At 44.6% G+C, this 14,711-nt stretch overlaps 1 protein-coding gene across 1 annotated transcript in view; it reads left to right on the top strand.

Moving 5' to 3' along the window:
* The window catches only part of PNPLA7 (patatin like domain 7, lysophospholipase), a 1,710,105-nt gene that overhangs the window by 1,402,746 nt on the left and 292,648 nt on the right, over window positions 1–14,711 (top strand). The window contains exon 29 of the mRNA XM_086921192.1: window positions 4,293–4,362. Coding sequence (XP_086777318.1) covers window positions 4,293–4,362 — 70 coding nt within the window. The remainder of the gene's footprint in view (window positions 1–4,292; window positions 4,363–14,711) is intronic.

Raw genomic sequence — 14,711 nt, 5'->3', positions numbered from 1 at the left:
TCTCTTTTGTACCTACTGCTATGTTATTTTGTTACCAAGACTCCCATTCCGATGACTGGGAATGATACAAAAGCATGGGAATCTATGAAAGTTACCAATACTGGGGAACCAAAGTTACAGGTAAGTAACTTGTTTTCTTTTGCCCGTATATATCTTTAATTGTGCACACTTGCCTAGGTTCTTTCCCCATTGAGGGCACTCTGATGTAAATCAGCGTCTTTAGGGAGGCCGGTTGGACAGTTGATCATGCAGGGGACCTTCCTGTGGGGGGCCCCCGCTCAGGGCTGGAACTGCAAGGAGCACAGTGACAAATCGGGGGCAGGGTACCCTTCTCCGAGAGAGGTGGTACGCACTTGACTGAATTTTGAGGGGTGATTGGTATAGCGCTGTAAGCACCTTCGCTTTCTTGCGTCAGGCCCAGCGGGGTGAGCTAGATGGCGGCTTTTTGTGAAAAGAAAGGTGGCACCCTTAAAGATATGTTTGCGAAGCCCGCAGGCCCCCAGGAGGGAGAGAATTGGAGGGCAGCTGACAGAGCAACCTCACCATCCGGGAAGGAGTTGAAGGCCCTGGTCACACGTTCCTATATGGAGACTTTGTTCTCCTCCTTGAAAAATGACCAACTGGCAATCAAGAGAGACTTAAAGAGTGAATTGCAGGCAATGTGGAAGGAGGTCACAGACATTGATGATAGAGTGAATGCCCTGGAGGGCCATGAGACCTCCCAGGACGAGGAAATAGAGCAACTGCAGCAAGAGATCGTTCATCTCACAGATCAGCAACTGGATCTGCCGGCCCATGCGGGAGACCTCGAAAACGGCTCCAGGTAGAATAATATCCGCATACGGGGACCCAATGGGAGGCAGAGGAGGACGATATTGAAGCCTAAGTGGCGGCACTGTTTGCGCAGATATTAGAGGACGCGCTGGTATCTGAGATCTGCCGGGACAATACCCACAGAGTGGGTCGCTGGAGTGTCGCAGCCTGTGGACATTCTGAATTGTGTGCACAGCTTCTATTTGAAAGAACAGATCCTCCGTGTGCCCCGATCATCGCTGCCTATTACATTCTGGAGGCATGCCCTGCATCTATTTCAGGACCTTGCGGTCTCTACTCTTCAGAACCGACGGGATTTCCGCGCTGTTACAGCTTTTCTGCAGGACAAGAAGGTCCCCTACACTTGGGGCAACCTTTTCAGATTGATAGGCGTGCGAACTGCTGCAGATCGAGGTGCAAGAGGTCTAAAGATCGAGGTGAAGAAGAGAGGTTGCAAAGCAGATGGGCACCAGAGGTGGAGGCGGGTACCTGCCAGATGGGGGATGGGGGTTGCAGGCCGGACTCTTGCGGTTATTGCATCAGAGAGGAAGACTCTGCTGGAAAAGCTTTCAGAGAACTCTACAGCCAAGGATAACGCCTGAGGGTAAGCAAATCGATTTTTGGGGCTGATGCAGGAAGTTGCTGGGTGGTCGGGCGGAGGTGGGAGGCCGAGTGAGAACTGGAGGAAATGGAAACAGTTCCCTACTGTGTTTTTTCGGCTGGACTAGGTTTGGCTTTTTCTGCCCATTCCTTGATCCAGGGAGACTGGTTGTTTACTATTTTTGTTGTGGGTTTGTTTTGGGGTGCTCATCACAAAGTCACATGGTAGGTAGCTTTTCATGCATAGGTCGAAGGAGCAACACTGTGGCCGGTGGGTGGGGAAGGATCGGAGGAGTTGGGAGCTGGTTATTTGGGTGAGCGCTGTCTCCTATGGCATCAAGGGAAGGGTTTGAGGGTTTTCACCCTCAATGTTAAAGGGCTTAATAATCTGAAAGTGTTACTAAAGGGAGAATTAGTCACCAGCCCTGCAGCAGATAATTAAATCAGGCAGGATAAGTGCACACAACTACAACAGCAGGTACGGGAGATTGAGCGTATACATCACCCAATGGGCGCCTAGAGGGTGGAGACAGCTGGAGTCCACTAGAAAACAGCTCGCTGGGTTAGATCTGGATAGCGCAGAGCATTCGATCTTAGGTCTCAAACATTCATTCTATGTGGGGGGAATAAATGCTGGAGACTTCTAGCAAAGAAACTCAAGGAGCAGTGACAAGCCACCGTGGTAGATGCCTTGTTGATGAAAGTGGGGGTCTTGGTTGTGGGAGAAAAACAGGTGTCGGTGAGATTCGGGCCCTTCTATCGCGACCTTTACTCGGCACTGACTCTTCCCCCTCTGGCATCCAGCTTATTTGAGAGGAGCCAAGGTGACTTGCTTAATGGATGAGCAGGCAGCGAGCTTGGATAGTCCGATCAGGATAGAAGATTTCATCTCTGCAATCTCAAGGCTGAAGCCCCATAAGTCGCCTGGCCTGGACGGCTTCTTAGTGACTTTTTATAAAACTTTTTGCACATTCCGTGGCCCCTCTCCTCGCCTGGGTCTTTTACTCTAACACTAGCTCGGCTGCACTTCCCCCGCCGATTACGGAGGCCTACATAGCAGTTATAGCAAACCTTGTAAAGACAAAAGACAGTGTGGGTCCTATCGACCCATCTTCCTCTTAAATGTAGATGGAAAGCTGTACCCAGGAGTTCTTGTGGCCCGCCTCGCACCCTTAATGTCTGGGCTGGTGGATCCCGACAAGGCAGGGTTTATTCCCAACAGACACTGTGCGGACAACACCAAACAGATTCTGCACCCTATAGACCAGGCCACCTGCTCCCAACGTGAGGTCATGTTGTTTTCGATTGACGCAGAGAAAGCGTTTGATTGCGTTCACTGACATTACTTGGCAGAGACGTCACATTTTGGCCTGGGTGAGCAGTTTCGAGCTCGGGTACTTAGTGGTTGCTGGGCGCCAATGGTTTCCTTTAGTGTTAATGGTAGAAACTCTGATCACTTCCCTATCGGACGGGGCAGGTGGCAGGGGTTCCCCTTGTCTCCCTTGTTATTTGCATTCTACATGGAGCTGTTCACCCAGAGGGTTAGCGGTAGCCCGAAGGTTACTTGGGTGTTCTTTGGGGGAGAGTAGCATCTCATCGCACTCTACACAGACGATGTTATTGTTTCCCTGGATGGCCCGAGGGAGGCACTCCTGAGTTTATTGGAGTAGGTGCAGCTATTCGGTGCAGCTTCGGGACTTTGTATAAATCTTTCCAAATCACAGGCACTGGACCGTACGGTCTCGCCCACCGCCACAAATTACTTGACCCAGAAACTTCTATTTCAATGGGCTCGAAAATTCATCTCTTATTTGTGCATTCAGCTAGGCATGACTATTTCTGGAGTGATCACTTCTTACTGCGGTAACCTAATAGGGAGGGTGAAGGTGGATCTGGCACGTTGGCAGCTGTGCCTCCTTTCCTGGATGAGGCAGATTGCCGCTCTAAAGATGATGATGCTACCTAAGATTTTATACTTGTTCCAGACGCTCGCTTTACAGCCACCAGCGGGGATGCTTCAGACCTTACAGGAGTCTTTGCAGAACTTTGTTTGGGCAGTTAGGCGATACAGAATGAGGCCTGAGCGTAGCTGGCGCACACCATTGGAGGGCAGCCTAGGAGTCCCATGCCGTCTGCGTTACTTTCAGGCTTCTCAGCTTAGATACTTGGCTGAATGGTCTCATCCTAAGTCTGAAACGGTATCGTTATTTATGAAAAGAGCATTAGCGGGAACAACTATGGAAGACTCAATTTCTGGGCCGCAATCATCACCCGCAAATCTCTACATGTCTTTGATCGCCGCACCCACCTTGAAGGTCTGAGACATCAATCAGGTTTATGGTCCTTAAGACCTGCTCCCTCGCCTCCCCCCCAGCCAGGCTTCCTCCGTAGTTGAGGTGGCAGGACTTCAGATCTTTGTGACCATGGTGCCTCCACCCATTTTTAAATAGAAGCCTTCATACCACAAGCACACTGACGTTACACTGTATCTGTTCATATACATCAAGACATAACCTCATTATAGCGAAGTTGTAACACATTGCAAATACATTGTTCATTTCACAATGCTTGAGGGTGTCTCTGCTTTCGTTATTGATATACTTTGAATTGGAACCATGCGTCATGTTCAGTAGAGTTGAGAAACCTACAAATGTGAGTAAACTGCACTGCTTCTACAATAATGCATTGCAGAGAAACATGTGTGAAAGGTGTGTGTTTGTTTGTGTGTGTGTACCTGTCCCTGTTCGAAATTTAAAGACCTGTCTCACTTTTAATTCTCTGCTTTCTTCATGCAGTGAAAATAAACTGTTGGCTTAGTAGACTATATACTCTGTGCCTACATTCAGAAATACATTAATTCTTGGTTATGCTTCCTTCAGGACCTCTGGATTCCATATTTCTGTATCACTACTGACATCACCGCTTCAGCAATGAGGATTCATCGAGATGGTAAGTAAATCAAAGTAATCTTCTGCACTCTCTCCTAGATAGTTGTAAAAAATCTCTCATTCAATCCATATAAATTATGCAAAATGTGTAATGAGATTTCATAAGCGACAATGATTACCCAGGTGTTAGTTTTTTGGAAAAGGGAAAATAACCAAAGATTGGTCAACTTCGCAGAAAAAGAACATGGTGATCTTCAGTGCTAAGCCAATGTGACCTAATGAGTAGGCTCTTCGTAAATGTTTATGCCCATGGGCAGCCTGGCACTAAGGAAAAAAAATAGGAGCACATGCTTTAGCAGGGGATTAATGCAAGAATTGGCAAAGCCAATCGGTCTCACCTATGCAAGAGCTGTTGGCTTTGCCAATGTATTTTAGTCATGTTGTACACCAACGTGGCTACTGTTCAGCATGGCTAAAAGTTAGTTGCATACAAGAGAGTAGCATGGAATTTCGTAGAGTGGAATGTCAAATAATGGAGTAGAGTGTTGTAGAGTTGAGTGGCAGAAAGTGTTGTATATTGGAGGGGCATAGTGTGGAGTCGCTTAGAGTGGCGTACACTGGAGTAGCATATAGTAGAGTGGACTGGTGTAGAGTGCATTGGCATGGAGTATTGCAGAGTGCAGTGGCATTGAGTGCAGTACGATAAAATTCAGTGGTGTACAATGCAGCGTCGTATGCACGCAGTGGCATAGATTAGAGTGGTGCATAGTAGAATGCAGTGGTGCAGCATGGAGTTGCACAGAGAAGAGTGCAGTAGTGTAGAGTGGTGCTGAGATGAGTGGCATAAAGTTGAGTGATTCAGAGGGCAGTGGCGCAAAGTAGAGTTGCATAGAGTGCAGTGGCGTATAGTACAGACTTGAGTGGTCTAGAGTGCAGTGAATTTAGTAGAGTAGGATACAGTGGTTCAGAGTAGAGTATAGTACCATAGAGTGCATTGGGTTAAAGTGGAGTAGTGCAGAGTAGAGTGGCTTAGAGTTCAGTGGCGGAGAGTGCATTCTTGCAGAGTTGAGTGTCAGTGCAGTGGTGTCGAGAGGCTAAGAGAGCAGCGGCGTAGAGTACAGTGACATAGAGTGTCGTTCTTGTAGAGTAGAGTGGCAAAGAGTCGAGTGTCATGGAGTGAAGTAGTGTGATGTAGAGTGCAGTGGCGTAAAGTAGATTGTTTAAGAGTACAGTGAAGTGGTGCAGTGTAGAGTGCAGTTACGTAAAGTGGCAGAGTGTAATGGCGTAGAGTAAAGTGGTGTAGAGTGCAGTAGTGCAGAGTAAATTAGAATGGCATACAGTGGACTGGCGTAGAGTGCAGGGGCAAGGAGTTGAGTGTAACTGGGTAAAGTTCATTGACCTAGAGTGTAGTGGCATGGAGTGAAATTGTGCAGAGTAGATTGATGTGACCTAGACTGGAGAGGTGTAGAGGGCCGTGGTTTAGAGTGGAGGGACGAAGAGTGTATTGCTATAGAGCAGAGCGGAGTGCAGTGGTGTGGAGTGGCATAGAGTGGAGTAGACGTTACCTTGAACTTGTGAGCCTTCTTCCCTCCTGTATACCACGATATAAGATACTGAGCATATGATTAAGGTCACTGAACCCTGATGGCCTGGCAGTGACCTGCTGCAGAGACACTTTTCGCCTTTTAAAACATGAACTCTTGCCTTTTTTGTAGGAAAAGAACATTTTATTTGTTTATTTTGTCATGAATTACTTGAAGACTGGGGGATATCCAACAATGCCTTTGAATGACTTAAAGTGAGCGAGTAGGAGAAAGTGCATGACATCCTCTGTGTTTTTATATTTTGTAGGGGACAGTGACGTATGTCCCCGTTGCTCAGAATGTATCATTTTACTTCACAGATGTCCCTCTCTACATCTATTTCTTCTTAAATATAAATTCTAGAAATGTTGCAAGGCATGTTTTTCTGTTGTTGGGAAGTATGCAGGGGATGGGGGAACGTGTACACCAGGCTATTTATGGTCGCTCCTTCAACTTTCTGTTTAGACCCCATATTGTACCGTCCCAGCAGCCGGAGACTGGTCGTCCACATGTCCAAGTAGACCACTCTGAGGATGCGTTTTTGCATTGCCTCCCTCTAGCACTGAGGAGTATCCCTCTATTTTAACTTGTTTGCACGAAGTTAAAGCTGTGCTCCTGTTTAGGTTCCCAAGTCCTACATCCCAAATAAAGAACCAACTTTTATTATGAACCTTTACCCAGTCACATGCACCCTGCCAGCTCATCGTCACATCCTGGTCTTCATCCTCTGGCTTTAATCAGACTCCTGGCACACAGTACTATGCTGTGTGCATCACCGCAAGCGTGAGTTGTGTCTACTAACACACGTGCGTCCTTAGTAAAGCCCTTCACTGCTTTTTGTCGTTCGGTTCCCTCTTAAAATGAAAAATAATTGTCACATGACAGAGAGAGAGAGACATACACAGACACGCTCTCTCAATCTCCCACTGCCTCTGCAGCAGGTGTATTAACCCACCAAACTAACTTACTGACCTAGGAACATGTGGCCTTGTTGAACCCTCATCCTTCCAGCAGATACGGGCCAGTACAGGACCCACCGCTACCACTACACCATTAACGACAGTTGTCACTATAGCAGCAACAGCAGTGACTGCAGCTGCCACAATGTTATGAACAACAACAGCTTCAGGTGAGAAAGCACTATTACGACAGTGACTACAGAATAGGGCCAACAATGGCAACAGCTTCTACCATGACATAGTTAAGAGCAGTGGGTTAGTAAGCCAGAGACAACAGCATTTACCACAGTTTTAACTACAGCAGGTGAAACAGCAAAAACAACTGGACCACCACAGTCATAACTGCTTCCATAGCAGGGACAGCAACTGCAACAGGAGCCAGCAAGGGATTGAAAAGACATGTTATTCAGCTGCAACCTCAGCAACGCAAAACAGCTGCCTGCCACATCAGGAACCCAGGAATGAACAACAGCTGCAGTAACCACAGCAGAAGCAACTGCAACAACAAATGTGCACAGCCTATCTGTGTCTTGTCTCTAGTCAACCTGCCTCTTTACTCATCACCTACATTTGTGTACCTTTTTGTATTCACTGAGCATACAGTGCCATGCAGCAGGTAATTTAGTGGCACAGTCTGTGCAGAATATATGGATACTGGTGTTAGTATGCATTAGCACATCAGAGCCAGGCCTATTGGCTTTTCCAATGGTTGTTTACTAGAAGTGGTTATTATTAAATGCACGTGGAGACTAGCCTGTTAGGGAGTTGTGACATTTTCCGATTGGCCAGCACCGTTAACCGCATCGCTGCTGCAGCGATTTTTGCGCTGTGCGGCTGTTTTCGATTTATCGCGATACATGACGAGCTCAGCTCGTCATCCGCACACGTCACCCGTGGCTGATGACGAGCTGAGCTCGTCATCAGCATCGAAGGGGCTGAGTTGGTGATATTGTCATTCCTGTAATCCGATTATAACCAATGGTTGAATAATCAGGGACGTAAGAGAGAATTTCTTCGATGTAGGATTTAATCTCCCTAGGTTAATGCCAAGCACACAAAAGATATCCTGCTTTCTATAGTAATTGGCTTATACACCTAAACCATAACTGAGCTCATGAAAGAGACCCTAGAGGGGCAGCATTGATTTCAATTTTTTTAAGACCATCACCCACTCTTCATTGTATGCTTCATCATTGGGTCTCATCCTGATCCCTATGAACCAGGATGGGTTCAAGCATATTCCAGGTAGCAAATTAGAGAGTTTCCTTCCAAGCTCTTCTATACAATAAAAATACCCTTGATACTCTCAGGTATTCCTTTAAGATGGGGAGTCCGTGGTGTGCTTAAAAATAGTCACAGGTCTTGTATACAAAACCACTGGCGCATGTGACGGCTAATGGTCATATCTCCCGTGACTTCCCAGTGACTCTGGGCACGCGTCAAGGCTGCTCGCTATCGTCGTTACTCTTTGCCCTAGTCTTAGAGCCGTTAGCAGCCTGGATTAGATGGGAACCAATGATCCGGGGTATTGGGTGGACGGAAGGGTGGGAAGATCGCATCTCATTGTATGCAGACAATCTACTATTATACCTGGCCTCCCCTAGACGGTCCATTTTGGTACTCCTAAATATTTTTAACCTCTTTGGTCGGGCGTCGGGATACACCATAAATTGGTCCAAGTCGATATTGTTCATACTCTATAAAGACCACCACCTCAACTTCCACGGGACTGTCCACTACAGATTGCGGCGGAGGCCTTTAAATACCTGGGCATTTATATCACCGCGGACTTGGGCAAATTTGAAAAAAAAAATCTCATTCCGCCCCTTGGAGCGTTTGAAAAGGGATGCGATTCATTGAAGTGCCCTGCCATTGACGCTGCTGGGGAAAGCTGCGCTTTTTAAAATGAAGGCGCTCCCTAGATTCCTATATGTACTTGAAAATTCCCCGTTCCCAGTGCCACCTGCCTACTTCAGGAAGATAGCAATTCAGGTCTCCGGGCTGTTATGGGGCAATAAACCTGCACACATAGCACAGCTCAAATTGGTAATGGGGTGGTACGATGGCGGCATAGCACTCCCAGACATACGGTTATACTATTTATCGGCCCAGTTGAAGGTAATTAACCAATGGATACATGCTCCGCAGACGGACCCCTCGTTCAAGGCAGATAGGCACGGACTGGGGGTTGAGGGCATGATGTCTGCACTTTATAACAAAAAACGAGCCCCAGCTATTATTGGTCCCACAAGACAGACGGTCACCATATGGCATGAGGCACACACTAAATTAGGCTGGAGGGTAATAATAACCCAACTTACCCCACTGTGGGACACACAACGACTGGGCAGTCTTAAGAATTGCAAGGGGTTTGCTAATTGGGACGCAATTGGTATCTCCACGGTGGATGACATGTGGCATAAAGGGGAGGTGATTACATTTGAGCGTCTCCAATTGCAGTATGACATGGCGCTCTCTGAAATCTTCAGATACGTGCAGATAAAACATGCAGTGCAGGCGGTCCTACCATCCTGCACTGAGGTCCCAGAGGCCACCCCCCTAGAGGGCAGGCTGCTGATGGACTGCATGCATAAGTGGGCAACCTCCCTTACCTGCCGAATATTAGTAAACAATCTACCTGACCCAAACGTGGCACTCAGAGACAGGTGGTCCCGGGAGATGGGCGACTTCGAGGATTCCGAGTGGCAGGAGGCGCTCGCATACCCGCGGGAAGTGGGAATACCCTCGAGACTCAAGCTTGTACAGCTCAAAATTCTGCACAGAATATCTTATACTAGGCACACCCTTCATAAAATAGGGAAGATATTGCACCCATACTGCTTGCGACCCTGTGAGGAGGAGGGCACGTTCTGCCACACTGTGTGGCAATGTCCAAAGATCATGGAATACTGGATGAAAGTCATGAGGACCATATCACAAGCGGTTGAGGTGTCGTTAACACCAGAGCCCAGGAGATGTTTACTAAATGTGTAGGAGCCGAATGATCTCACTCGCCAGGAACAGGTATGGGTCACACTAGGTATAATGGTAGCAGAGGGCAATATTGCACAAAAATGGGGAGCGGAAGAACTGCCAACACTCACAGCATGGTGCGGGGATTTGGATACTGCTATGGTAACCGAGAAGACCGTGTTTATTAACCGGGGGTGTCCTCAAAGGTGGTGCAGGATCTGGGGGGTATGGAATAAATTTAGGGGATACATCTGTGAACCTCCACAGGTACGGGTGGAGAGGGATTCTGAAGATGGAAGTGACGGGGAATTGTAATTTTAATAACTGGAATACTGCCAAATCGAATGAGCTATACAACATCAATATGCAGATTGCTAAGAGCCTACTAATGTCTGGATATATTGCTTATACTTACTGTCTGATTGTATTGTGCCTTGATTATACTTACAATAAAAATAATTTAAAAAAATAGTCACAGGTTATACAAGGGAATGAATCACCCTGCATTTTATTTATGGTATCTATATGTTTCATCTTTTTTGATTGGCCACTTGGTGACATTGGCTTTCTCCAGGACTATGATTTGTGCCCAGGACATAAAACGTATAGAACAAAATATTCATGAGGTTCACTTTCCCTCTAATTTTTGAGAATGTGTCTTGATCCAGTAAAGAATGCTAAATATGAATCATAACTCAACATCCACTTTTTATTGCCGATTTGAAACTAAGAGTGGTCTTAAACAGGGTTTTGTCCTGGCTCCATGCCTTTTTAATCTTTTTATTGCTGACCTACCGTTGTATTTTACAGAAGTTAATACTCGCTCACCTACCTTCTTAGGCCTAGAATTTGGTCTGTTAAGGCAATCTGCCTTTTTAAAATCGTTCTATTCTTTTTTTCGTTCAGACATGAGCACCCTCGCAAACCAATGTTGGCAGGAGATAATGAGGTATGAGCATGCTAGGAGTTGGAGAGCTTATCTATTAGAGAGTTTAAACAGTCTCCACCTTTTGAAGACGAAGTCAGGAGCAAAGCGGTGTACAAACAGACAATCGATCAGCTACTCTTCTATCAAGTTTTCTAGATAAGGATGAGCTCACAAAAAGTCACTCTTGGTCAGTTATTAATTCATTTACCAAATTAGAACCTCAGTCATATCTCACGACCCATTTAAGACCATTTTCTAAGGAACAAATTTATGTTGCTACGGTTTGGGAGATATCCCACAAACGATGGAATTCCTACATGGGGAAAGCAACTGGTCCTCAAACAGCTGTGGGTTATGTGGTCTTCATAAAGAATCTTTAATGCATGTTGTAACTTTGTGCCCTCAGCTGTTGGAAGAGAGGATAGCTCTGTTGAAAACCCATCTTCAACGAATTTGGGGTGAGAACATGTCGACAAGCTATTATAACCTGTCTCACTGGGAATATGCCCTGCCTGACCTCACAATTTGTAAAGTTTGTTTTTATCGCAGAAAAGAAGTTACTCTCAAGTGCGACTCCCAACACCAATCGCTTGCCTACACTGTTAATGATTGTGTTTGCAGGATAATGTCCTTAATCCCATTAATTTTAAATGAAAATCTGTAACCCCAAAAAAATAAAAAAAATCCTAAAGTCTTGTGTATGACCCTGAATCTGAAGTTCTAAAAAGTTTTTAATTGTTCATAGTAATTGGAAAAATAAATTTGAGATTTTTAAAAGGTTTTATAATTATTATTTTTATTTTGTTCATTGTTCGGAGCAACTGGTTAAATCCTAATACATGATTAACTATCTGTATTGTGTTGGTCCATTCTGAAGAGGAAACATTTTTTATTTTAATTAACAGTTCAATGTTTCCTAGCTGTTAGATTCTGCACAATTGCACTTTAATTATCGCTGCTAAATACAAGACTCTGCACATTTGCACTTTAATTATTGATTAAAAACTTGGCACAGGCACTTTTATCCATTGCTGCTAATTGTAATATATTGCACAGGTACTCTTCATTTAGCACATCCTAATTTTTGAAATACCAACGTATACATTTCAAATTTGGGCCTTTTTGGAGAAATGGTCTTTCTGATAGGTGTGAAGGAAATTTGAAAGAATCTTTAAATGAACCTCTATAATATTAGTAGTAGTAGTATTTATTGGATCAAATAAAAAAATTGATCATTTACATGAATGAAAGCCATCATAATACAATATTATTATATGTGCTTTTGTTTTTTACAGCCGCCATATCAGATAGTTTGATTTGGTCTAATTAAGTGCACCCATGTTATTACTGTTAAATGCGGGACACCACACAAGTGCACTAGGGTATATTGAAATGAGAATTAAAAAAATGGGGGCAGTGTGGACGTCGCATTGTGACCTGTATAGCTTTAATTTGAAGGGACATCACCTATGACTAGTGTAAAATATGATATGGTTTACTAATGTACCACAATTTATTTATTTTTTTTTTTTTATTTTTTTTAATTTCAAATCGTTTTTATTGAAGTAAGAAAACAAAGCAAAAGACATTACATTAAATCTTCCATCAAAAGTGAATTAATACAGATGTTGTCAGACCAATACAGAAACTACAAATGATAAAAATAAAGAGAATAAAGAGAAGAATCACTCTTGCTTGTCACATGGTTATTGATCAAGTTGTTAAACACTTGACGTGTGGATGAATGGGGATAGTTCTGACATAGCAACTAGGATCACACCCATATATCTAAGATACTACTACAAGGTCATATTGCTTCAAGGCGGTTCAAAATGGAGGGATGAACTGTCTAGTGACTTCCATAATTTCTTATTGGATGGACACCACGTAGAGGACTGTAACGCCTGATTCGTGGCACCTCTCAGGAAAGACAGCCATTCCTGCCAAATTTTGAAATTTACTTCCTTAACACATTTCCACTTGCACAAAATAACCTTACATGCCAGTGTCAACATTAAATCCAAAAGCTGGCGATCATGCTCATTTGTTAATCGCGGTTCCAACCCCCCTAGAATGACATATACAAATTCCTTCATTGGCTTTATCTTAAACACATGATGAATGCATACAAATATTTTCTCCCAATATTCTTTCAGCAGGGGACAGTTGAATAGCATGTGAGGAAGATCACCAGTCCCTGATTGGCAATTCCAGCACTCCGGAGAATCACGTAATTTACATTTAAATAGCTTTTCCGGAGTCCAGAACGACCTATTTATGAGCATATACTTCGTCTGGAATAGGATGGGTGATACTTTGTGGGCAAGTGCTGACTTATGAATCAATTCCCAATCCCACTCTATTCCTGTGGAGTTAGGTTCCGCTTCCCATTTCGCTTCCACTTTTTTGTGAGATTTGCTGGGCAGTGGTAGCAACAGTTTATACACCTTGGAAACGAAGTGACCTGAGTGCATGATGCGTGGGAGATGTGTTATCAGCCACTGAGTGTAGGGTGTGAAATTACGGTTGGTTAATGTCGCCTTAACTTTTAGAAAATTATAGAAGTCTATCGGGGCTAGGTCAAACTTCGTTTGTAGGCTTGAGAACGGGATTGGTTCGCTGTTGTCATACAAGTCTCCGGCCAGGTTAATACCTTTTTCGGACCATGACTCCCAGAAGAGTTCCACACCCGTGTGTTTAAGGTAGGGGTTTCTCCATAATGACATGCATGATGATTTAGAGAATGTCAATTTGGTTTTATGCGTTTGGTCAAGTCTAAGTAGGGCCCTTCTGGTATTTAACAATATGTATCTGGAGTGAGGTAGGTGTGACAGATCCATGGTGATTAAAGACTCAAGAGGAGCCTTGCCCACTATTGATCTCTCAATGTCAATCCACACAGGAGTGTAAGTTGGTGATTTCATTAACCATTGAGCACCTTGCTTACACAGAAAGGCTGTCTGATAGTTCCTGAACGATGGTAGCCCCAGGCCACCTTTATCTTTTGCCAGTTGTAATTTCTTTAGAGATATCCTGGCTTTCTTGCCCCGCCACAGGAAGTTACCAAACAGCTGGTCTATTTTTAAGACAAAATTATTAGAGAACGTCATAGGGAGCATACTGGCCATGTAGTTAACTAATGGTGTTGACATCATTTTGAGAGTTTCTGCCCTGCCCCACCATGAGAGAAACTTTGGGGACCAACTTTCTAGAAGAGTAGATATTTTTTTCAAAGTCGATTCTTCATTTATTTTTAGAGTGGAGACTAAATCCTTATCGAAGTCCAACCCCAGGTACTTAAAGCATTTGGGCTGCCATGTAAGACCAGAATCCCCCAAGATCCCCTTATCCCCTATATTATTTAGCAGCTTGACCTCCGTCTTGTCTTTATTGAGCTTATAGCCCGAAACCCTCGAAAAGTCTTCAATGTCCGACATGAGTGCAGACACTGCCTCATCCGCCCTTTCAGATAGGACAAGCACATCATCTGCATATGCTGTCAATTTAACCGTGCAGTCTCCAAAGGGTATACCTGCAATTTTAGGATCTTCCCTTATATGATGTAAGAACGGTTCAATTGCCAACAAAAATAACGAGGGTGATAAAGGGCACCCCTGCCTCGTACCTTGCTTTAAGCAAAAGGAGGATGAGAACGATCCACCCGCTCTAACTCGCGCCGAGGGGCAGCAATAAAGTGACATCACTAGCCGTGTAAATGTTTCCCCCAAATTAAATTTATTGAGGACTGCTTTGAGAAAGACCCAATCAACCTTTTTCGAAGGCCTTTTCGGCGTCTAACGTTATTGCTACTGTAGGGGTTTCTAGAAGTTTAGATTTCTCTAACACATGCGCCAAAATCCGTGTGTTATCACTTGACAACCTATGCTTTAGGAAGCCCGCTTGAGATGGATGGACTAGTTGTGGGAGCACCTTTTGAAGACGTGCGGAAAGTATCATTGCTAGAATT

Source organism: Lissotriton vulgaris, chromosome 5, assembly GCF_964263255.1.
Source record: "Lissotriton vulgaris chromosome 5, aLisVul1.2, whole genome shotgun sequence".
Taxonomy (NCBI): Eukaryota; Metazoa; Chordata; class Amphibia; order Caudata; family Salamandridae; genus Lissotriton; species Lissotriton vulgaris.
The sequence above is the reverse complement of the archived record's forward strand: the minus strand, read 5'-3'. Positions and strand labels throughout refer to the sequence as shown.